Source organism: Lampris incognitus, chromosome 5 (genome assembly GCF_029633865.1).
Source record: "Lampris incognitus isolate fLamInc1 chromosome 5, fLamInc1.hap2, whole genome shotgun sequence".
Classification (NCBI taxonomy): domain Eukaryota; kingdom Metazoa; phylum Chordata; class Actinopteri; order Lampriformes; family Lampridae; genus Lampris; species Lampris incognitus.
Window position 1 is genome coordinate 1825866 of NC_079215.1, and position 25189 is coordinate 1851054.

Consider the following 25189-nt stretch of genomic DNA (forward strand, 5'->3'; position numbering starts at 1 on the left):
CATCACTACAGCGCTAATACATATGTGATACTATGTACCATCAGAGGGCGCAGTAACATCACTACAGCGCTAGTACATATTTAATACTATCTACTAGCAGAGAGCGCAGTAATATCACTACAATGCCAATACATGCTTAATACTATGTACCAGCAGAGGGCGCAGTAACATCACTACAAAATAATGTTATACGTGAATAAGTCGTGACACTCACTCAAGCCATTGTGAACAGTACATTTAGAAGCGTATCTTGCCATAATAGTATTTATTGAGATTTGCAGTATTTCATAGTGGAACATCTATAGTGTGATTTAAAATAACAACAACACAACATTTTTATTACAGATTTCCACTTTGTCCCCCAAGGTTCAGCGTGATTCCCCATTTAACTTGCTCGATCTTGTAAGACCAGAGTGGCCAAAACGCCTGATCTGTTCTGCTTGGTGTCTTTGTTGTTCACACAATAAAGATTTGTAAACTATAAATGCGGCTCGTTACAATGTTTCAAAACTATTGTGATTACAAACTGAGCCTTCCTGTTTGTAAGCTTGTGACAAATGTCAAATAAGAGTTTGGGCTTCATTTAATTTCAAACACGATTCTATTCAAAACTCCCATGAGCTTCAGAACAAAGACAACCCAGTGTGTTTCCGGAAAATGCTTCTTGTTGCTTTGGCATGCTCCCTTCAGTGCAGAGTGAAGAGGTCTTGATTTCAGATCAGAACCGGGTAAACTGGACCCTACATCTCACAAACCGCATGCCGGGCCGCAGAACAGGAGACATCGTTCCATGCTGCCAGTGTTCTTAAGGCTTCTGCACAGTCTTCCCCTCCTGCTTCATTCGGCTCCCCCTGTGACCACATCCTGTTTGGCACACGGTGGTTAAAGCACACAGTGGTTCATAGCACACAGTGGTTAAAGCACACGGTGGTTCATAGCACACAGTGGTTAAAGCACACGGTGGTTCATAGCACACAGTGGTTAAAGCACACGGTGGTTCATAGCACACAGTGGTTAAAGCACACGGCGGTTCATAGCACACAGTGGTTAAAGCACACAGTGGTTCATAGCACACAGTGGTTAAAGCACACGGTGGTTCATAGCACACAGTGGTTAAAGCACACAGTGGTTCATAGCACACAGTGGTTAAAGCACACGGTGGTTCATAGCACACAGTGGTTAAAGCACACGGCGGTTCATAGCACACAGTGGTTAAAGCACACAGTGGTTCATAGCACACAGTGGTTAAAGCACACGGTGGTTCATAGCACACAGTGGTTAAAGCACACGGCGGTTCATAGCACACAGTGGTTAAAGCACACGGCGGTTCATAGCACACAGTGGTTAAAGCACACGGTGGTTCATAGCACACAGTGGTTAAAGCACACGGTGGTTCATAGCACACAGTGGTTAAAGCACACGGCGGTTCATAGCACACAGTGGTTAAAGCACACGGTGGTTCATAGCACACAGTGGTTAAAGCACACGGTGGTTCATAGCACACAGTGGTTCATAGCACACGGTGGTTCATAGCACACAGTGGTTAAAGCACACGGTGGTTCATAGCACACAGTGGTTCATAGCACACAGTGGTTAAAGCACACGGTGGTTCATAGCACACAGTGGTTAAAGCACACGGTGGTTCATAGCACACAGTGGTTAAAGCACACGGTGGTTCATAGCACACAGTGGTTAAAGCACACGGTGGTTCATAGCACACAGTGGTTCATAGCACACGGTGGTTCATAGCACACAGTGGTTAAAGCACACGGTGGTTCATAGCACACAGTGGTTCATAGCACACAGTGGTTAAAGCACACGGTGGTTCATAGCACACAGTGGTTAAAGCACACGGCGGTTCATAGCACACAGTGGTTAAAGCACACGGTGGTTCATAGCACACAGTGGTTCATAGCACACGGTGGTTCATAGCACACAGTGGTTAAAGCACACGGTGGTTCATAGCACACAGTGGTTCATAGCACACGGTGGTTCATAGCACACAGTGGTTAAAGCACACGGTGGTTCATAGCACACAGTGGTTCATAGCACACAGTGGTTAAAGCACACGGTGGTTCATAGCACACAGTGGTTAAAGCACACGGCGGTTCATAGCACACAGTGGTTAAAGCACACGGTGGTTCATAGCACACAGTGGTTCATAGCACACGGTGGTTCATAGCACACAGTGGTTAAAGCACACGGTGGTTCATAGCACACAGTGGTTCATAGCACACGGTGGTTCATAGCACACAGTGGTTAAAGCACACGGTGGTTCATAGCACACAGTGGTTCATAGCACACAGTGGTTAAAGCACACGGTGGTTCATAGCACACAGTGGTTAAAGCACACGGTGGTTCATAGCACACAGTGGTTAAAGCACACGGCGGTTCATAGCACACAGTGGTTAAAGCACACGGTGGTTCATAGCACACAGTGGTTAAAGCACACGGCGGTTCATAGCACACAGTGGTTAAAGCACACGGCGGTTCATAGCACACAGTGGTTAAAGCACACGGTGGTTCATAGCACACAGTGGTTAAAGCACACGGTGGTTCATAGCACACAGTGGTTAAAGCACACGGTGGTTCATAGCACACAGTGGTTAAAGCACACGGTGGTTCATAGCACACAGTGGTTCATAGCACACAGTGGTTCATAGCACACAGTGGTTAAAGCACACGGTGGTTCATAGCACACAGTGGTTCATAGCACACAGTGGTTCATAGCACACAGTGGTTAAAGCACACGGTGGTTCATAGCACACAGTGGTTAAAGCACACGGTGGTTCATAGCACACAGTGGTTCATAGCACACAGTGGTTCATAGCACACAGTGGTTCATAGCACACAGTGGTTCATAGCACACGGTGGTTCATAGCACACAGTGGTTCATAGCACACGGTGGTTCATAGCACACAGTGGTTAAAGCACACGGTGGTTCATAGCACACAGTGGTTAAAGCACACGGTGGTTCATAGCACACAGTGGTTAAAGCACACAGTGGTTAAAGCACACAGTGGTTCATAGCACACAGTCGGTAAGGTTTCATTGGACCCGTGGATCAAAAATGGCACTGGAGCCTCAATTTTACCAGAGGCTTTCTCCTCCTGGACTCTGGCTCGTGTAACTCGCAGAGGACAGCCCGCCCTTGTTTGCCAGCGTTTTGTAAAACATTTATAACTTCTTCAACACGTTTCAAGCAACGTTTTACACGTGAAAAGGTGCTTTGACAATGGATCCCAGTACTTTTGTTTAATAATACGAAAAAAAACCCACATTGTTTTTAATATTTGTCCACTACATGTTCAGCTGTCGGTAGGCATTTGCACATTTTGCCAATTTCCAAGTGCAGCAGATCTTTTAAAAAACATTTTGAATAGCATTGAAACGTGCATGGATCAGCAGACTCGCTAGCCCTTGGCTAACGGCTCGGACCCTTTAGTCGCCCGTGGCGCGGGAGACTCAGGTTCGGTTCCCGGCTGCCCCCGAGTTCTCTACAGTGTACTGTCTTCAGTGCAGCGTAGTGTACATGTAGCCCCTGGGTGTATCCCCCGAGTTAAAGTGTCTGGCTGGTGAAACCCGACAGTAAACAGGAGATCCGCCTGTGTAGCGTCTCTGCAGAAACAAGCTGCCTGTAGTTTGTTTGAGATGGGATGTGACGCACATCCTAAATGTAAAGAATGAGTCATGTGGCATGTGACGCACATCCTAAATGTACAGAATGAGTTATGTGGCATGTGACGCACATCCAAGATGTAAAGAATTATTCATGTGGCATGTGACGCACATCCTAAATGTAAAGAATGTGTCGTGTGGCATGTGACACACATTCAAGATGTAAAGAATGAGTCATGTGGCATGTGACGCACATCCTAAATGTAAAGAATGAGTCATGTGGCATGTGACGCACATCCTAAATGTACAGAATGAGTTATGTGGCATGTTACGCACATCCAAGATGTAAAGAATTATTCATGTGGCATGTGACGCACATCCAAGATGTAAAGAATGATTCATGTGGCATGTGACGCACATCCAAGATGTAAAGAATGAGTCATGTGGCATGTGACGCACATCCAAGATGTAAAGAATGAGTCATGTGGCATGTGACGCACATTCAAGATGTAAAGAATGAGTCATGTGGCATGTGACGCACATCCAAGATGTAAAGAATCAGTCATGTGGCATGTGACGCACATCCTAAATGTAAAGAATCAGTCATGTGGCGTGTGACGCACATTCAAGATGTAAAGAATGAGTCATGTGGCGTGTGACGCACATCCAATATGTAAAGAATGAGTCATGTAGCATGTGACGCACATCCTAAATGTAAAGAATCAGTCATGTGGCATGTGACGCACATTCAAGATGTAAAGAATGAGTCATGTGGCATGTGACGCACATCCAATATGTAAAGAATGAGTCATGTAGCATGTGACGCACATCCTAAATGTAAAGAATCAGTCATGTGGCATGTGACCCACATTCAAGATGTAAAGAATGAGTCATGTGGCATGTGACGCACATCCTAAACGTAAAGAATGAGTCGTGGCATGTGACCCACATCCAATATGTAAAGAATGAGTCATGTAGCATGTGACGCACATCCTAAATGTACAGAATCAGTCATGTGGCATGTGACGCACATCCTAAATGTAAAGAATGAGTCATGTGGCATGTGACGCACATCCTAAATGTAAAGAATGAGTCATGTGGCATGTGACGCACATCCTAAATGTAACGAATGAGTCGTGGCATGTGACGCACATCCTAAATGTAAAGAATGAGTCATGTTTCATGTGACACATCCTAAATGTAAAGAATTAGTCAAGTGGCATGTCTGTCATGTGGCATGTGTTCATTCTTTTCGTGTCAAAGTAGCGTGCTCGGTTTTCAGCGGCAGCTCCACATGCTGCTTCTGATTGGGTCATGTAGAGAGGCCTCACGTTTCTGTAAATATGATTGGCTAAGGGGCGGGACTAACACCGGAAGCGAGAGCGCTGCTTGAGAGCGGGTGAACGTAACGAGACGTTGCGGAGCCGGTAGTGGCTGGGAGTCGGATCGATCCGGCGTCAGACAGCCAGACGGAGAGGCTAAGCAGTCAGTCTGAGGGAGTGTGTAATGTCTGTGCTCACGCACACACACACACACACACACACACACACGCAGACAGCCTGTTTAGTCGCCACTTTTAACTGCAGAAATACTTATAGCAGCGACGAAGCTAGGTAGCCTCCTGGCTAGCACCGCTACCCAAGCTAACTGGACAACTTGCTACCGAAGTCTCACTCTGCCTGTACAAGACGGGACATGGGCTCGAGGGCTTGGATGGGACCTTGAGGCGCAGACGGACACTAGACGGCGCACTGTGTGACCGGAAAAGTACAGTTGCACCTCCGGCTTCGTGGGAGACCATTCGTTTCCTTTCTTCATCACTACGGGACTGAGTCAGGTCCGTTCTCTTCATCACTACGGGACTGAGTCAGGACCGTTTTCTTCATCACCTCGGGACTGTTTTCTTCATCACTACGGGACTGAGTCTGCTACTTTTTTCGGCTGCTCCCGTTAGGGGTCGCCACAGCGGATCATCCGTTTCCTTCTCTTCCTGTCTTCTGCGTCTTCCTCTGTCACACCAGCCACCTGCATGTCTTCCCTCAGCACATCCATAAACCTCCTCTTTGGCCTTCCTCTTCTCCTCTTCCCTGGCAGCTCCATATTCAGCATCCTTCTCCCAATATACCCAGCATCTCTCCTCCACACATGTCCAAACCATCTCAATCATGCCTCTCTTGCTTTGTCTCCAAACCGTCCAACCTGAGCTGTCCCTCTAACATACTCGTTCCTAATCCTGTCCTTCTTCGTTACTCCCAGTGAAAATCTTAGCATCTTCAACTCTGCCACCTCCAGCTCCGCCTCCTGTCTTTTCGTCAGTGCCACTGTCTCCAAACCATATAACATAGCTGGTCTCACTACCATCTTGTAAACTTTCCCTTTAACTCTTGCTGATACCCTTCTGTCGCAAATCACTCCTGACACACTTCTCCACCCACTCCACCCTGCCTGCACTCTCTTCTTCACCTCTCTACTGCACTCCCCGTTACTTTGGACAGTTGACCCCAAGTATTTAAACTCAAATGCCTTTGTCACCTCCACTCCTTGCATCCTGACCATTCCACAGTCCTCTCTCTCATTCACGCATAGGTATTCCGTCTTGCTCCTACTGACTTTCATTCCTCTTCTCTCCAGTGCATACCTCCACCTCTCCAGGCTCTCCTCAACCTGCACCCTACTCTCGCTACAGATCACAATGTCATCCGCGAACATCATCGTCCATGGAGACTCCTGCCTGATCTCGTCCGTCAACCTGTCCATCACCATTGCAAACAAGAAAGGGCTCAGAGCCGATCCTTGATGTAATCCCACCTCCACCTTGAACCCATCTGTCATTCCAACCGCACACCTCACCATTGTCACACTTCCCTCATACGTATCCTGCACCACTCCTACATACGTCTCTGCAACTCCTGACTTCCTCATACAATACCACACCTCCTCTCTCGGCACTCTGTCATAAGCTTTCTCTAAATCTACAAAGACACAATGCAACTCTTTCTGACCTTCTCTATACTTCTCCATCAACATTCTCAAAGCAAACATCACATCTGTGGGGCTCTTTCGTGGCATGAAACCATACTGCTGCTGCTGATCATCGCCTCTCCTCCTCTTAACCTAGCTTCTATTACTCTTCCCCATAGCTTCATGCTGTGGCCGATCAACTTTATACCTCTGTAGTTGTTACAGTTCTGCACATCGCCCTTGTTCTTGAAAATCGGTACCAGTATGGTTCTTCTCCACTCCTCAGGCATCCTCTCACTTTCCAAGATTGTGTTAAACAATCTAGTTAAAAACTCCACTGCCATCTCTCCTAAACATCTCCATGCCTCCACAGGTATGTCATCAGGACCAACTGCCTTTCCACTCTTCATCCTCTTCATAGCTGCCCTCACTTCCTCCTTGCTAATCCGCTGAACTTCCTGATTCACTATCCCCACATCATCCAGCCTTCTCTCTCTCTCTCATTTTCTTCATTCATCAGCCCCTCAAAGTACTCCTTCCACCTTCTTAGCACACTCTCCTCGCTTGTCAGCACATTTCCATCTCTATCCTTGATCGCCCTAATTTGCTGCACATCCTTTGCAGCTTGGTCCCTCTGTCTAGCCAATCGGTACAAGTCCTTTTCTCCTTCCTTAGCGTCTAATCTGTCATACAACTCACCATACGCCTTTTCCTTTGCCTTTGCCACCTCTCTCTTTGCTTTACGCTGCATCTCCTTGTACTCCTGTCTACTTTCTTCATCTCTCTTACTATCCCACTTCTTCTTTGCCAACCTTTTCCTCTGTATAATTTGCTGTACTTCCTCATTCCACCACCAAGTCTCCTTGTCTTCCTTCCTCTGTCCTGATGACACACCAAGTACCTTCCTAGCTGTCTCCCTCACTATTTCTGCAGTGGTTGTCCAGTCATCTGGCAACTCTTCACTACCACCCAGTGCCTGTCTTAACTCCTGCCTGAACTCCACACAACAGTCTTCCTTCTTCAACTTCCACCATTTGATCTTCGGCTGTGTCTTCACTCGCTTCCTCTTCTTGGTCTCCAAAGTCATCCTACAGACCACCATCCGATGCTGCCTAGCTACGTTCTCCCCTGTCACCACCTTGCAGTCTCCAATCCCTTTTAGATGGCGCCTTCTACATAAGATATAGTCCACCTGTGTGCACTTTCCTCCACTCTTGTATGTCACCCTGTGTTCCTCCCTCTTCTTGAAATATGTATTCACCACAGCCATTTCCATCCTTTTCGCAAAATCGACCACCATCTGTCCTTCCACATTTCTCTCCTTGACACCATACCTTCCCATCACCTCCTCATCACCTCTGTTCCCTTCACCAACATGTCCATTGAAGTCCGCTCCAATCACCACTCTCTCCTCCTTGGGTACCCTCTCCACCATGTCGTCCAACTCACTCCAGAATTCTTCTTTTTCATCCATCTCGCACCCAACTTGCGGGGCATATGCGCTGATAACATTCAGCAATAAACCTTCAATTTCCAGCTTCATACTCATCACTCTGTCTGACACTCTCTTCAGCTCCAGCACGCTCTTGACATACTCTTCCTTCAGAATGACCCCTACCCCATTACTCCTCCCATTCACACCATGGTAAAAGAGTTTGAACCCACCTCCAATACTCCTGGCCTTACTCCCCTTCCACCTGGTCTCTTGCACACACAGTATGCCTACCTTTCTTCTTTCCATCATGTCAGCCAGCTCTCTCCCTTTACCATTCATAGTGCCAACATTCAAAGTTCCAACTCTCACCTCCACATGCCTACCCTTCCTCCTCTCTAGCTGCCTCTGGACATGCTTTCCCCCTCTCCTTATCCTTCGCCCAACAGTAGCATAGTTTCCACCGACACCCTGCTGGTTAACAGTACCGGTGGCGGTCATTGGTAACCCGGGCCTCGACCGATCCGGTATGTAAGTCTATGGGACTGAGTCAGGACTGTTTTCTTCATCACTACGGGACTGAGTCAGGACTGTTTTCTTCATCACCACGGGACTGAGTCAGGACTGTTTTCTTCATCACTACGGGACTGAGTCAGGACTGTTTTCTTCATCACTACGGGACTGAGTCAGTACCGTTTTTTTCATCACTACGCGACTGAGTCAGGACCGTTTTCTTCATCACTACGGGACTGAGTCAGGACCGTTTTCTTCATCACCATGGGACTGAGTCAGGACCGTTTTCTTCATCACTACGGGACTGAGTCAGGACCGTTTTCTTCATCACCATGGGACTGAGTCAGGACTGTTTTCTTCATCACCAGGGGACTGAGTCAGGACCGTTCTCTTCATCACTACGCGACTGAGTCAGGACCGTTTTTTTATCGCCTTGGTCGAGAGACTGGACTGTTCGCCGTCTGTGAGTAACCCCACCGTCCCTGCTCAGTGAGTGATGAGGTTCCAGCGGTGGGTCTGTCAGTTGTCACCCGTCACACCAGCAAAAACTGGCCTGCAAGGGGGGGGGGTATTTATTTGTATTCATTGCCGGCTTGTGTTTATTTAATTTGTGTGTGGGCCCACAAAGGTAAAAGGTAGCAGTCAATAAGTATTAGTTGTTATTTGGCTGTCATTGCATTTTCCATTACCTGGTTAAAGGCCTACGGGCTGTTGTGTGTATTGTAACGTGCATGGATTAGTAGACACGCTGGCCGCTGGCTCGCGGGTCTGACCCTTTAGTCTAGCGGTTAGCGATGCCTCCTGCGGTGCGGGCGGTACGGGTTCGCTTCCCGGCCGCGGCAGTTTCTGTGGTTGCGTTGTCCTCCGAATTCGCTACATTGGTGTCAGAAGTGGGATGGAGCGACCGTAAGGCCATCGGAAGCGTAGGCGCCCTGAGGCGTGAAGGAGCTGATATGCTTAAGCGCGGGGACACGCTTCCCGAAGGAGGGGGGTAGTGTAACGTGCATGGATAAGAAGACACGCTGGTTCGCGGGTCTGACCCTTTAGTCTAGCGGTTAGCGATGTCTCCTGCGGTGCGGGCGATACGGGTTCGCTTCCCAGCCGCGGCAGTTCCTGTGGTTGCGTTGGTCCCCGAATTCGCTACAATATTTTTGTTTTGGTTGGGGTAACTTGCACTCTCTAAGAACTCTGAGTGACCATTTTATGTCATTTCCACACTTTTAAAGGAGCACCGAGTGAAGTATTTTATTTCATTTAATTTTATTCTGCCATGAAAATATATATATATATATATATATATATATATATATATATATAACTGTTTTTGTTATACTAACAACCTCAGTTTGGTATTATTATTTAAGTAGGTTTAAGTCAAAGGACTCAGGGGGCTGTATCTCAAGTTAGTAGATACTAGGAAGGCGCTTCACACTAGTACACACTGCACTGCTACTACTACTACTACTAGTACTACTACTACTCTAGACCATCTTACACAGCCAGAGTTAAGCTAGTTGGGGAGCTGCAGCTTCTGCGCTGTGGTGAAAACACGTCGCCTCTGTGACGTTTACAGTGTGGGTCGTCTAGTATTTCCTCAGCGTTGTAACTAAACGAACGCAAACGTTACACAAATTCAGCCGGCTTCGTCACCACTGGCAGGAAGTGATGACTAACTCTTATCAAATAAAAGTCTTGTCAAAATAAAAGTCCACCCATCATTATGCCTTAAAGGCAACACAAATAGAATGGTCCCGATTTGAGTCTTAAAACAGGCAAATAAATCCTACCTCGAAGGGGAAGAACTTGAGATTTTTGTGTAATACTTCACAGCATCTTCATGCATCTTTAATAGGTCGTGTTTACCCCACCTATCCAAAGGGGCATTTGCTCTAGCTTTAACCTAGCTCTTGTTTTTGCGTTGGTTGTGCCACAGGGACTTGTCTTCGGTTTCCAGGGTCGAGCTGTAGAATGGCTCACTATGTGACTCTTTCAAGGACTGATGATGTGCTGACGGTCTTTTTATCATTAGTGTCACGAATGTTGCAGAGATGATGCTGTGCTTTTGTTAAGTCATGCACTTTTAGTTCTTGTTTGCTTTTTGTTTCTTTTTTGTCGTTTTTGTTTTGGTCTTTTGTACCTTTTCAACTTTTTCGTTTGTATTAATATTCCTTAAATGAACGCAATAAAACCTTAAATTAATGTGACCAATTATTTTCTTGCCCGGTGCGGGATTCGATACGGGGTGTATTGCACCACAAGGCCACATCACTAACCGCTCGGCTAAAGGGTCAGACCCTTTAGCTAGTTAGGGGCTGACGTGTCTTAAGAGTAGTTTACATTAATAAAATACTTCATAGCATTTGTCATCGACACAAGCTTAAGATATTTCTGTTAAACGAAATTGGTTACATACAAACAACTTCTGCAATGGCGCCACAGAAACCTGACACCAAGCTTGGGCCATTCTGTCGGTCTTGTTAATTATCCGCTCAGAATGAAAGAACAGTGGTTTCCGACAAATGACGTCTCGTGACTGGTAGCCTTATTGGGGTCATCAAGGCGCTGCCCTGCCCTGCTCACCTGTTCCCCATTTCCCTGATTGGCTCTCCAGCAGTTAAATCCCCCCCCCCCCCGATTGCCCTGGCGCGTTGTCAGCTCGCTCGTGTTGACTTTTGGTAGCCGGATGCGTCACGTCTGGTCTCGAGCCTCCCTTGCTGTCTGTGAGTCCCGGCGTGACGTGTACCGGTTGGCTAGCAATCAGGGTGGGTGGGTGGGCGGGCGGGCATAGACAGCAGGGGGCTAACGCTGCACAGATTCAAGATCGGTGTTCTTAAGCCACGTCGAGGTTAAACACAGTGGAATTAATGTTTACCTGACCCGCCATCAGTTCGCTTGTCTCGGTGAGAATTGGCGGGGGAATTGGCAAGCGGCAGGAAGGTGTCGGCGTTAACCAAGAGCCCAGCGAGGCTGCCACACGAAGGAAAAGGAAGCGAAAGAAGTGGCCACAATAAAAAAGTCCCACTAACAAGTAGCTTTTCTCCACACAAAAGAGGAGACCGTGAAGAAGAGGGCTTTCCGACAGAGAATGGATGTCGCGCTAGTAATGCTAGCTAGCATCACTGCTAGCGTTACTAGCTAGCGCCTGCAAGTGTCTACCGGCAGTTGCAGCAATGTACCGCTGGATTTTAAGAACTGGATCACAGAGTTTGCAAGGAACAAGTTAAGAAGGGAGGACTTCTAAAGGTAAGCGCCCTTGGAGTGTGCTGTATGCGCACTGACCGGTCATGGCTGTGTGTTGCTGTGTATATTGTGGATGGGTTCATTTGATAGGCTGTTTGCATAACGTGTATTGCATCACTGATGTGACGCTGCCATTTGTCCAGTTCATTATATTTTGGCTTTTGCAGTTCTGTGTGAAGCTGCCTAGCTGACCCTTGTTTTGAAGCCTTCATTCAGCTGTGCTGTGAGATCATTTTAGGATGGCGTTGCTGTAAACCTGTTCCTAGTCAGTCCCATTATTGTGGGTCAGTAATAGCTGGTGTGCTGTCTGCGTGGGTGGTTTACAGTGAACACACAGTATGGCCATGCACCGCCTCGGGGGGTCGAATCCCTGGTTTTCTTGTTTTGTGATTTGTAAGTGAAATGGCAGTACTCGGTCTATTGAACTGTAGTATAGCATACCTCAACAGATATTCTGTTTTCTCATGTTCTATTTTTCTATGTTATTGTTTTCTATGTTCTACTATTCATGTTCTATTTTTAACTTCAGAACAACATCGATACAATGAAGAACAGCCTGTTATTGGTTTTTTGGTTTTGGATTCTAAATCAGAAATGACTTGACTGACTGATAGACGGATAACGCCTGCTCAGGTGGACTGGTGTGATGATGGACGGATAACACCTGCTCAGGTGGACTGGTGTGATGATGGACGGATAACACCTGCTCAGGTGGACTGGTGTGATGATGGACGGATAACACCTGCTCAGGTGGACCGGTGTGATGATAGACGGGTAAGACCCGCTCAGGTGGACTGGTGTGATGATAGAGGGATAAGACTTGCACAGGTTGACTGGTGTGATGATGGACGGATAAGACCCGCTCAGGTGGACTGGTGTGATGATGGACGGATAAGACCCGCTCAGGTGGACTGGTGTGATGATGGACGGATAACACCCGCTCAGGTGGACTGGTGTGATGATGGACGGATAAGACCCGCTCAGGTGGACTGGTGTGATGATGGACGGATAAGACCCGCTCAGGTGGACTGGTGTGATGATGGACGGATAACACCTGCTCAGGTGGACTGGTGTGATGATGGACGGATAACACCTGCTCAGGTGGACTGGTGTGATGATGGACGGATAAGATCCGCTCAGGTGGACTGGTGTGATGATGGACGGATAAGACCCGCTCAGGTGGACTGGTGTGATGATGGACAGATAAGACCCGCTCAGGTGGACTGGTGTGATGATAGAGGGATAAGACCTGCTCAGGTGGACCGGTGTGATGATGGACGGATAAGACCTGCTCAGGTGGACCGGTGTGATGATAGACGGATAAGACCCGCTCAGGTGGACTGGTGTGATGATGGACGGATAAGACCCGCTCAGGTGGACTGGTGTGATGATAGAGGGATAACACCTGCTCAGGTGGACTGGTGTGATGATGGACGGATAACACCCGCTCAGGTGGACTGGTGTGATGATGGACGGATAAGACCCGCTCAGGTGGACTGGTGTGATAATGGACGGATAAGACCCGCTCAGGTGGATGGGTGTGATGATGGTCTGCTGGACTTGACATGCCAGCTTGACTGGCAGCTCAGTGTAGTTAGGGTGGGGTTTAATGGCTGCGGGATGGGCGTGGTGTGTGTGTGGGAGGTGTGCGGGGGGTGGGGGGGTATGAGCTGCAGTGCCCAGGGTTCCCTGGGATTACTGATCCAGCCTTGATGTGTGTGATATAGGATTTGTTGTTGTTTGCAAAAGGGTAATAGCTAATAACTCAATTCTCCTTTTTATTTGTATTTACTACAATTTGTTACTACTTTTTGGTATTTATGAATCTTTTATTTCTAGATTGATAGAGTTCTCAATGTTATTTGTTTGTGTTGTTCCAAATGTCTGAATAAAAATTACAGTAAATGTGGGCGTCTGGGTGGTGTAGCGGTCTATTCTGTTGCCTACCAACATGGGGATCGCCAGTTCGAATCCCCGTGCTACCTCCGGTTTGGTCGGGCGTCCCTACAGACACAATTGACCGTGTCTGCGGATGAGAAGCCAGATGTGGGTGTGTGTCCTGGTCACTGCACTAGCGCCTCCTCTGGAGGCACGCTATTCGCCGCCTGTTCAGGAGGAATAGTGTGATCCTCCCACACGCTACGTCCCCCTGGTGAAACTCCTCACTGTCAGGTGAGAAGCAGCTGGTGACTCCACATGTATGGAGGAGGCATGTGGTAGTCTGCAGCCCTCCCCGGATCAGCAGAGGGGGTGGAGCAGAGACCGGGACGGCTCGGAAGAGTGGGGTGATTGGCCGGATACAGTTGGGGAGAAAAAGGAGTGGAAAAAAATTACAGTAAATGCAGAATGTTGTTGTTGGTGGTGGTTTGGGGGGGGGGGTTCACCCAGGGACCCAAGGCGCCATACAAGCTAGAACCGCCACTGTGTGAAATAGTTGAGAACTGTGGCCAAACTCTAAGGGCTGCCCCCTGCAGGCTGTGTCTAATGTCTAGTGAAGTCCAAAAAAACATCCTCCAAACCATTTTAGCACCACTATCTTGACCCTCCGTTTGAGTAAACCAGAGCAACCTGAACTTTCATGTTTTAGAGCTGGTTCTAGGTTTTGCTGGTTTCCTCAGATTATCATATTTACTGTCAGATGTCTCTGAAATTTCTATTACGTCACATTTCCATTACGAAACATTACACAAAAACACTGACACTAGTAGTCGAATACACATCTGACATACACACTGCACATTTTACAACCATAAAACGTTTTACACAAAGATGCTCAGCCGGATTCTCACCCATTCCTTAGATGTGATCCATCGACCCACTGCCAGTGTCCCTCTGTAGCCAGGTCAGACAGTCCCAGCCAGGGTCTGTCGATCATCGTGAAAACAAATGACTGGGGGGGGGGGGTGTTGGAAAGGATTTAGGTTACAGACCGGCACCAGAAATACTCTGTTTCTTTAAACATCACAGCTACTCTCACTTTCTTCCGTTCAATCTTCAAATGATGATCTGCATTATTTACCCAATTCCCCCTCGGGGATGAATAAAGTATTCTGATGATCAGAACAATGGATAACCATTACTCATTTGCCCTGAACACTAACCTCTTGATTGTTTTCACACACACAAATCTAAACATATTTCAAAACCCTGTAAACACAAACAAAACTCCACTAACACAAGCGTCAGTGATGTAAGTTTTGCTATTCAAAGCGGATGATAGTGTAATGTGCATGGATAAGTAGACACGTTGGTGCTTGACTAATGGGTCGGACCCTTTAGTCGACTGGTTAACGTCGTCACTTGCGGAGCAAGAGACACGGGTTCGCGTCCCGGCTGTGGCGACAGTCTCCCGGACTGCCCCCCGAATTCATTACCGTACTGTTTTCAGCTGAATTCTGTCATTCTCACATGCATGTATACACGTGTTCATTGCACAGATCCTTACATATGCTGACTGTGATGTAGATGAAATGTGGCCACCCAGAGGAGGGACTGGATCGTGCGTGAAATGCTGCAGTCACATTTACAGTATATCTTTCCTCTGTTTTCTTTCACACTGCAGTAGTTTGGATCACTGTTTTAAATTAATTTACTCATCTTCAGCCGCTTCTCCGGGGTCGGGCCGCGGTGGCAGCAAGCTAAGTAGGACACTCCAGACGTCCCTCTCCCCAGCAACGCCCTCCAGCTCCTCCTGGGGGATCCCAAGGCGTTCCCAGGCCAGATTGGATATGTAGTCCTCCAGGTAGTTCTGGTCTACCCCGGGGTCTCCTCCCAGTTGGACGTGCCCAGAAAACCTCCAAAGGAAGGTGCCCAGGGGGCATCCTAATCAGATGCCCGAACCACCTCAACTGGCTCTTTCGACTTGAAGGAGCAGCAGCTCTACTCCAAGCTCCCTCCGGATGTCCGAGCTCCTCACCCTATCTCTAAGGCTGAGCCCAGACACCCTATGGAGAAAACTAATTTCAGCCACTTGTATCCACGATCTCACCCTTTCAGTCACTGCCCAAAGCTCATGACCATGGGTGAGGGTTGGTACGAAGATTGACTGGTAAATTGAGAGCTTTGCCTTCTGGCTCAGTTCCCTCTTCACCACAACGGTCCTGTACAACTGTTTTAAACACTGTAAAAAAAAATCTTGCAACAACATTAGATTGGTAATCTCTACAGACTAATCAGAGTAATTTGGTTATCACCAGGTCTGTTATAAGAAGGTAAAGCAAGGTGCATCCAGGCTTGACTATGTCATATTGATGCTAATGCATAGCATATTGCCTTTCTTTATTTATGAAGTGATGAAGTCACATTTCCATTTGGCATCATTGTTATAGGTACTCATTGTCGAATTTTATTTAATTTTGGATCATGAGTTTACATTTTTGATGTATAAGGAGTTTTTGCAGGCGCATTATAGTGTTGCACTAAGCACTGTTTATATTTACAGTTTTGAGAATGTAGACAATGTTTCAGGAATTGCATTTAAAGGGATAATTTGTTCAATAGTATATCCATCTTCTTCTGTAATGGAAGACAACACATATCTATCTTCTTCTATGGAAAATTTGTGTTTTATGGAAGATGGTTGAAAGCGATAATCTGGTTTTTAGGATTTTGTATGTAATTGTGAAAACACTGGTTAAGAAATTGATGCCGTGCTAGCGAGCAAAAGCTTTTTATGATCGGTCTTGGAGAAGGTGTATGTCCCCGCCTAGCAGAGCTCCAGCAACTGAGGTAAGCTAGGCTAAACGTGCTGTTCATTAAACCGTCAAACTGCATGCACAGACATAAAAAGGCATCCATGTGTTGGTCTGACGCTAAGTAGGAGAAATCGTAAAAGCCCCAATGATTAAAGAATATGCTCACTGACTTTCTTCCTTATCAGAGTATATAGAGAATAAGAGCAAATATACTGAAGAAAGAGTAGGGAGGAGGCCATGCTACAGACATCATAGGTTGGCCTTGAGCAAACAACATATTGAGCACATATGTGCGCTGACACACTGAGAGCCGAAATGTTACCTAAGATGGAAGATGGCGCCATACTATGGCGACTCGCTACGAGCTGCTCTCACTTTATTGTTTGTTTTTGTGCCTGGCGGTCTGTCCAGGGTGTGACCCCGCCTGCCGCCCAGTGACTGCTGGGATAGACTCCAGCGTCCCCGCGACCCTGAGAGCAGGGTGAGTGGTTTGGATAATGGATGGATAGATGTCACTTATGTTGCAGAAAACGTGTCTTGTCCAATATTCTGTGATCACCAGACTTACTGGACATACTAAGATTAGACGTTCCCAACAGCTGGAAGCCGCGGGACTTGCCAAGAGAGAATACCTACAACAAACCGGTACCAACATGGAGTAATGGCCACAGACAGCTCTGCTGGAGGCAAGGTAAACGAGGTGGCACCCTGCTGAGGCTATGAAGGCATACTACCTTGCCCCCGATTCCCAGTATACAGCTGTCTAATGTCCAGTCCCTCGACAACAAGCTGGACAAACTTCATTGCCGAATAAGCTCTCAAAGGGACATGAAGGACTGTTGTCTATTCTGCTTTACAGAGACTTGTTGTCTGGGCCCTAATACAGCTGATAGAGCTATACAACCGCAGGGTTTTTCTGTGCACCACATGGACCATTCCATGATGATTACTGGCATGGTAAAGGGAGGTGGTGTATGCTTGTATGTTATCAATTCATGGTGCACTGACATGGAAATATCCTCTCAGTCCTGTTCACCAGTGTTGGAACAACTAACAATGAAGTGCATACCATCCTGTCTCCCAAGAGAAATCCCCTGCATGTTGTTAACTGCTGTCCACATACCACCACAGGTACTGCCGCAGCAGTGCTGGACAAACGGTTTTGAGCCATTAGCAGGCAAGGGAACTTGCACCCTGAGGCCGTTTCAGTTGTGGCGGTTGATTTTAACCACTGTAACCTGAAATCTGTGCTACCAAAATTTTACCAACATGTCATCTGCCCAACCAGAGGCAAAAAGACTCTCGACCACTGTTAGTCCATGGTCAAAGCAGCTTACAAGTTTATCCCACGACCTCACTTTGGGAAATCCGACCCCACTGTGAGGACAGTACAGTGCTGGACTACAGGACACGAATTCAAATGTCAGGGAAGTTTTGAATCAACAGACTGGTCAACCTTTAAGGATTCAGCCTCGAGTTTGGATGAGTATGATGAATTAGTCACTGGCTATGTTAGATTCTGTGTGGATAATTGTTTCCCAGTACGGTCTGTTTTGCTCCTACCCCAACCAGAAGCCCTGGATTAACGGCGACATGCGCCTGAGACTGATGGTGCGTAACAGTCCTTTTAAATCGGGGGGCAACAAATGCTACAAAAAATCCAGGTATGACTTAAGGAGAGCCATCAAAGTCGCTAAAAGACAAAATAGGGACTAACTGGAAAATGACTACAGTAGCTGTGACTCACACAGCATGTGGAGGGGGCTGTAGGTGATTATGGACTATAAATCTAAACCCAGGGTGGCTATCAACACCTCTGCCTCTCCCCCGGATGAGCTTAACAACTTTGAAGGTCACAACTTGGACCCGGTGACGGCAGCAAAGTGCCCACCCGATGAAGTCAATATACTGGTGACAGAGGCTGATGTGAGTAAAACTATTAAAGGGTTAAGGGTCGTAAAGCTGCTGGCCCAGACGGCATCCCTTCCCGCATCCTCAAGGCATGTTACACTCAGCTATCTCAGGTTTGTACTGTAGTTTAAGAAAACCACCATTGTGCCTGCACCTAAGAAAACACCCGTCTCTTGCCTTAGTGATTACCAACTTGTTGCTTTGACCTTTGTTATCATGAAGTGTCTGGAAAGCTTGGTTATATCATATATGAAATGTAACATTCCTGCTACCCTTGACCCATTACAGTTTGCCTATTGTTCCAACAGATCTGTAGATGATGCTATCTCACTTGCTATGCTTACTGCTGTAGTACACCTGAAAAGAAAATACCTGTGTCAGAATGTTGTTTATTGATTTACAGCTCTGCTTTTAATACAACTGCACCTTCCAAGCTGGTGTTGAAGCTCAGAGGTCTTGCTCTGGGCAACTCTTATCTGTAACTGACTATTTGATTTCCTGACAGGCAGGCCCCAGACTGTGAGAATAGGTAAAACATACTCATCCACTTTAGTTCTGGCGTACCTCAGGGCTGCTGTCTTAGTCCCCTATTGTACATTCTGTTTACACACGATTGTGCTGCCAAATATGACAACAGCCAAAATCGCAGATGACACCACAGTGATTGGACTAATAAGTGATAGTGATGAGAGGGCCTATAGGAGGGAAGTAGAAGATTTAACCATGTGATGTCATGGTAACAACCTCTCTCTCAATGTCAGTAAGACAAAAGAAATCATTGTGACTTTGATCAGAGAAAATCACATTTCTATTTCCATCAATGGGTCATCTGTTGACATTGTGGACAGTTTTAGATTTCTTGGTTTACACATCACAGACACCCCCACATGGTCTCTCAACACCAACTGCATCCTCAGGAAGACCCAGTAGACTGTATTTTGTATGGCATTACTAGAGTTATGGTGTGAGTACCACGACTCTTGTCAACTTTTATCGCAGTACCATGGAGAGTGTGTTGACAGGCTGTATCACAGTGTGGTTTGGCAACCTGACTGCTGCAGAGGACTGTAAAGACAGCAGCACAAATCACTGGCATGGACCTACCACAACTTCATAATATTTACACCACTCGCTGCAAAAGGAAAGCCCAAAACATCATTAAGGACACCAGCCACCCCGCTCATGTTCTGCTCTCGCCCCTTCCATCTAAAAACATTACCACCGGAGCATCAAATCACACACACCCATCTCAGTAGTAGTTTCTTTCCACAGGCAGTCAGGTTGCTGAACAGCTAACACACCCATATGCGCCTTACATTGTTGTGTTATTGTGTACTGTATATTTTTTGGGGATGGTGTGTCCTTTGTGTCCTTTGTGTTAAGGCAGAGAGAACCAGAGCACAAGAATTTTATTGTATTCCACACATGACAATAAAATTGAACTTGAACCTTTTTTTAAATTCGCCCCCTAGTGCTATCTCCCTCTCACCCTCACCTGCTCATTTCTGCTGTTGATTATCACCAAGTCAGACCCTCTATTCAGACAATCCTGTCTGCTGTCCTTCCAGGTCTTAGCACGTGGCGTGACATAGTAGCAGTGGGTTTCAAACAGCATCCACCCCGTTGGACATGTTTTACGGTCAAGCACTGAAAATTGAAGAAATGCAGTTGTAAACCGTTCATTAGATTTAACGGTACCACTTTACAATATAGCATACTGGATAAAGGGTTTATTGATGGTTACTGATTACATTATTAGTGGTTAAATCAATAATAATAAATAAAATACTAAAAAAATTAAAAAAAATCAAATAATGAACTTTAATAATAACATGTTGTTACACTGCCAGGGCGGGAGCTCACATGGGGAGAGCCTCCATGGACATTAAATTGGAAACCATGTGCTTGGACGTAAAATTGTTCGACGATGGCTGAACTGTTGTATGTCAGCCTCACTAACCTCTACCAGACCTTAAACCGAAGCTTAATGACTTCCTAACCTTAACCGGAAAATCAGCCCCACTCACTACGCACTGCCAATAAAAGGCGCCTGGCACTTCCGCCACAACGGGGCCCTAAGTCAGTTATTCGGTAGTGGAACGAGTTACCAAACTCCATTCGACCCGCCGAGTCCATCACCGTCCTTAAAAAGAAGTTAAGGACCCAGCTGTTTCTTGAACACTTCCAGACCTGATGGTATTAAAAAAAAATCGCTTCTGTTCACCCTATGCATTCATTGCCTTTGTGCACTGACAGTTGACACCTATGTCCTACCGGACTTGAACCTACTTTTTTTTACTCTTACTTGCGTTGTCGCCTCCTGACTAGATCCTGGCTTCTGTTGTATTAACTCTCAGTTGTACGTCGCTTTTGATAAAAGTGTCATCTAAACTTAATTGTAAATTCCTACATAAACTTAAACCTAAACCACTACCTAACCCTAACCCCAACCCTAACCCCGGTCTAAACCACTACCTAACCATAACCCTTCAACATTACCTAACCCTAACCCCGGACTAAACCACTACCTAACCCTAACTCTTCAACATTACCTAACCCAAACTAAACCAGTACCTAACCCTAACCCTTCAACATTACCCAACCCTAACCCCAGTCTAAACCACTACATAACGATAACCCTTCAACGTTACCTAACCCTAACCCCGGACTAAACCACTACCTAACCCTAACCCTTCAACATTACCTAACCCTAACCTCTGACTAAACCACTACCTAACCCTAACCCTTCAACATTACCTAACCCCAACCCCGGTCCAAACCACTACCTAACCCTAACCCTTCAACATTACCCAATCCTAACCCCGGTCTAAACCACTACCTAACCATAACCCTTCAACATTACCTTACCCAACCCTAACCCAAACTAAACCAGTACCTAACTCTAACCCTTCAACATTACCCAACCCTAACCCCGGTCTAAACCATTACATAACAATAACCCTAATCTCGGACTAAACCACTATCTAACCATAACCTAACCCTTCAACATTACCTAACCCTAACCCAAACTAAACCACTACCTAACCCTAACCCTTCAACATTACCTAACCCTAACCCAAACTAAACCACTACCTAACCCTAACCCTTCAACATTACCTAACCCTAACCCAAACTAAACCACTACCTAACCCTAACCCTTCAACGTTACTTAATCCTAACCTCGGACTAAACCATTATCTAACCATAACCCTTCAACATTGCCTAACCCAAACTAAACCACTACCTACCCCTAACCCAAACTAAACCACTACCTAACCCTAATCCTTCAACATTACTTAACCCTAACCCTTCAACATTACCTAACCCTAACCCAAACTAAACCACTACCTAACTCTAACCCTTCAACATTACCTAACCCAAACTAAACCACTACCTAACCCTAACCTTTCAACGTTACTTAACCCAAAACCACTACCTAACCCTAACCCTTTAACATTACCTAACCCCAACCCCGGACTAAACCACTACCTAACCCTAACCCTTCAACATTACCTAACCCTACACCACTACCTAACCCTAACCCTTCAACATTACCTAACCCCAACCCCGGGCTAAACCACTGCATAACACTAACCCTTCAACATTACCTAACCCCAACCCCGGACTAAACAACTACCTAAACCTAACCCTTCAACATTACCTAACCCAAACTAAACCAGTACCTAACCCTAACCCTTTAACGTTACTTAACCCTAACCCAAACTAAACCACTACCTAACCCTAACCCTTCAACATTACCTAACCCAAACTAAACCACTACCTAACCCTAAACCTTCAACGTTACTTAACCCTAAACCAGTACCTAACCCTAACCCTTCAACATTACCTAACCCCAACCCCGGACTGAACCACTACCTAACCCTAACCCTTCAACATTACCTAACCCTTAACCACTACCTAACCCTTCAACATTACCTAACCCCAACCCCGGACTAAACCACTACATAACACTAACCCTTCAACATTACCTAACCCCAACCCCGGACTAAACCACTACCTAACCCTTCAACATTACCTAACCCTAACCCAAACTAAACCACTACCTAACCCTAACCCTTCAACATTACCCAACCCTAACCCCGGACTAAACCCCTACCTAACCTTAACCCTTCAACATTACCTAACCCTTCAGCATTACCTAACCCTAACCCAAACTAAACCACTACCTAACCCTAACTGTTCCAAATTGTAAACCACTGTAGCAGTAGTTGCCATCTCTCTTGCGCAAAAATCGACTTTTGCATATGCATTGCACAACATTTTCAAGTTATTTGTATGCCACTTGCTGACAATGTGAATTGGCAATCCCCACTGGTCACATGGCTTCCAAGAAAATGTCAAAGCAGAATCTCATACTGGTATAATGTGGCCTCCCAACCTGGTGAAAAAAAACAAAACAGTGTTTACATTTTTTTTTTACTGATTGATAACACATTAATAAAGGATCATGAATTGCCAGCCATTATAGTAATTAGTAGCCACATATAAACGCTTTTTAAAATATGCCTTAATTTAAAGTGATTCTAGTTTTACATGAATTTAATTAGAATCACAATCTGCTCACTGAGCAGATTGTGATTCTAATTAAATCTGGTCATTACACTTATGTAAAATATATCACAGGAAATCAAAGACTTAAGATGTGTGTGTTTGTGTGTTTGTTTATTTTAGACAGTTAAAAACATGTCAATAGTTGGTAATAAATATAGTGAAACTGAATATAAAAAAGTATTTTAGCTGTCACCCATGCCTTTTATCCTCTCATTCAGCCTTTCGATTTCCTGTTGGAGCTGGTTCTTCTCTTCAGCAACACTGTTGTACCTGCTCTGTAACTGGTCTCTCTCTGTGGACAAGTTGTCATAGCTGATCTTCATCTGGTCTCTCTCTCCAGTCAAGGTATTGAATCTGCTCTGTAACTGGTCTCTGTCTGTGGACAGGTTGTCATAGTTGGTCTTCACCTGGTCTCTCTCTTCAGTCAAGGCATTGAATCTGCTCTGTAACTGGTCTCTCTCTGTGGACAGGTTGTCATAGTTGGTCTTCATCTGGTCTCTCTCTGCAGTCAACGCATTGAATCTGCTCTGTAACTGGTCTCTCTCTGTGGACAGGTTGTCATAGCTGATCTTCATCTGGTCTCTCTCTCCAGTCAACGCATTGAATCTGCTCTGTAACTGGTCTCTCTCTGTGGACAGGTTGTCATAGTTGGTCTTCATCTGGTCTCTCTCTTCAGTCAAGGCATTGAATCTGCTCTGTAACTGGTCTCTCTCTGTGGACAGGTTTTCATAGTTGGTCTTCATCTGGTCTCTCTCTGCAGTCAAGGCATTGAATCTGCTCTGTAACTGGTCTCTCTCTGTGGACAGGTTGTCATAGCTGATCTTCATCTGGTCTCTTTCTCCAGTCAAGGTATTGAATCTGCTCTGTAACTGGTCTCTCTCTGTGGACAGGTTGTCATAGCTGGTCTTCATCTGATCTCTTTCTCCAGTCAAGGCATTGAATCTGTTCTGTAACTGGTCTCTCTCTGTGGACAGGTTGTCATAGCTGGTCTTCATCTGGTCTCTCTCTCCAGTCAAGGCATTGAATCTGTTCTGTAACTGGTCTCTCTGTGTGGACAGGTTGTCATAGCTGGTCTTCATCTGGTCTCTCTCTTCAGTCAAGGAATTGAATCTGCTCTGTAACCGGTCTCTCTCTGTAGACAAGTTGTCATAGCTGCTCTTTAACTTGACTGTTTCTCCGGTGAGATTACGTTGATTCATCTTTTCCCCTTGACTTATAGCACTGTACATGATTTGTTGGTTTCCCATTTTGTCGAAATCTGCCAAAGGACACATGACAAACCGTATTCCATAGTGTAAACTGAATCCTAATTATGTCGAGTCCACAAGAATTAAAGTGTGAGATGGAAAAACAAAATATAACTCACTGTAGACTGCCATGCCTATGATTCCCACAAGTAGGAGAAGACACAGTAGTCCCAGGCACAATGCGAAAACATGGAGTGGTCTTACTTTATACCTGTGCCCTATATTGCAAAAGTCACAGGGATTGAGTTAAATGTTTTTAAAGTGGGTGGTGTAAGCTCTAGATGGAGCATTTCATATTTCTGTATTTGTGTTTGCAAGCATGTGTGCAAGCCTGTGTGTTTTTCATGCATGTTTGGCAATTCATCTTTGCGTATATATTTGTGATACCTGAAGGTGTTTCTGCTCTTGGCCAGTACCCAGTTAATTTGTCGTCAAATTCCAAAGTTGACATTCTCTGTTCCATAACCTTCTCGCCCACTATGGCTTGAGAGAGAACTTCAATTTACAGAAGATGCTGTAAATCTTTTATAACAGAGGGGGATAATTTTGAGAATTTATTTGGAAAACGTCATGGAACAACTTTGGCTGATGTATTTGGCAAGAAGGTGGCTCTAGAAAGGTTGTGTCTCACATATTTACAAAAGCAATTTTTACAGAATTTGTGCCTACAAAAATGTAGTTGACACAGTCAAACATGTTAAAATGCAATGCACACATGATTGTATTCCAACGAAGGTGTAAAGTTTTGATCCCACAAGTAAAAGGAAAATGCACATATGTGAGTGTTTTCCTTAGATATTTTTTAAACACGTCGTAATACCAAGCCAACCAAGCCACCATTTGTCCCATTCTCTCCGACAACACATCATCATCACTTGCGGTGTGATTCTCAGCTTGTTGAGGCAGTAAATGTGTCTCTGGCCTAATAATTCGAATGTGCAAGGTAAACAAATATGATTGTTTGGTTCACCTGTGCATTTAAGTGCATCAGTTGAACTTGA

The 25189-nt window shown here is 45.8% G+C and overlaps 1 protein-coding gene across 1 annotated transcript; it reads right to left on the reverse strand.

Annotated features, from left to right (window-relative positions):
* Nucleotides 1-283: 283 nt before the first annotated feature.
* LOC130112320 (C-type lectin domain family 4 member M-like) lies at nucleotides 284-24343 on the reverse strand. The gene is made up of 5 exons (XM_056279651.1): nucleotides 24308-24343; nucleotides 23204-24199; nucleotides 19865-20016; nucleotides 14554-14654; nucleotides 284-864 (listed from the first exon to the last, which is right to left on the reverse strand). The coding sequence occupies exons 1-5, from the start codon at nucleotides 24318-24320 to the stop codon at nucleotides 741-743; spliced, it is 1386 nt and encodes a 461-aa protein (XP_056135626.1). The 5' UTR covers nucleotides 24321-24343; the 3' UTR covers nucleotides 284-740.
* Nucleotides 24344-25189: the final 846 nt, after the last annotated feature.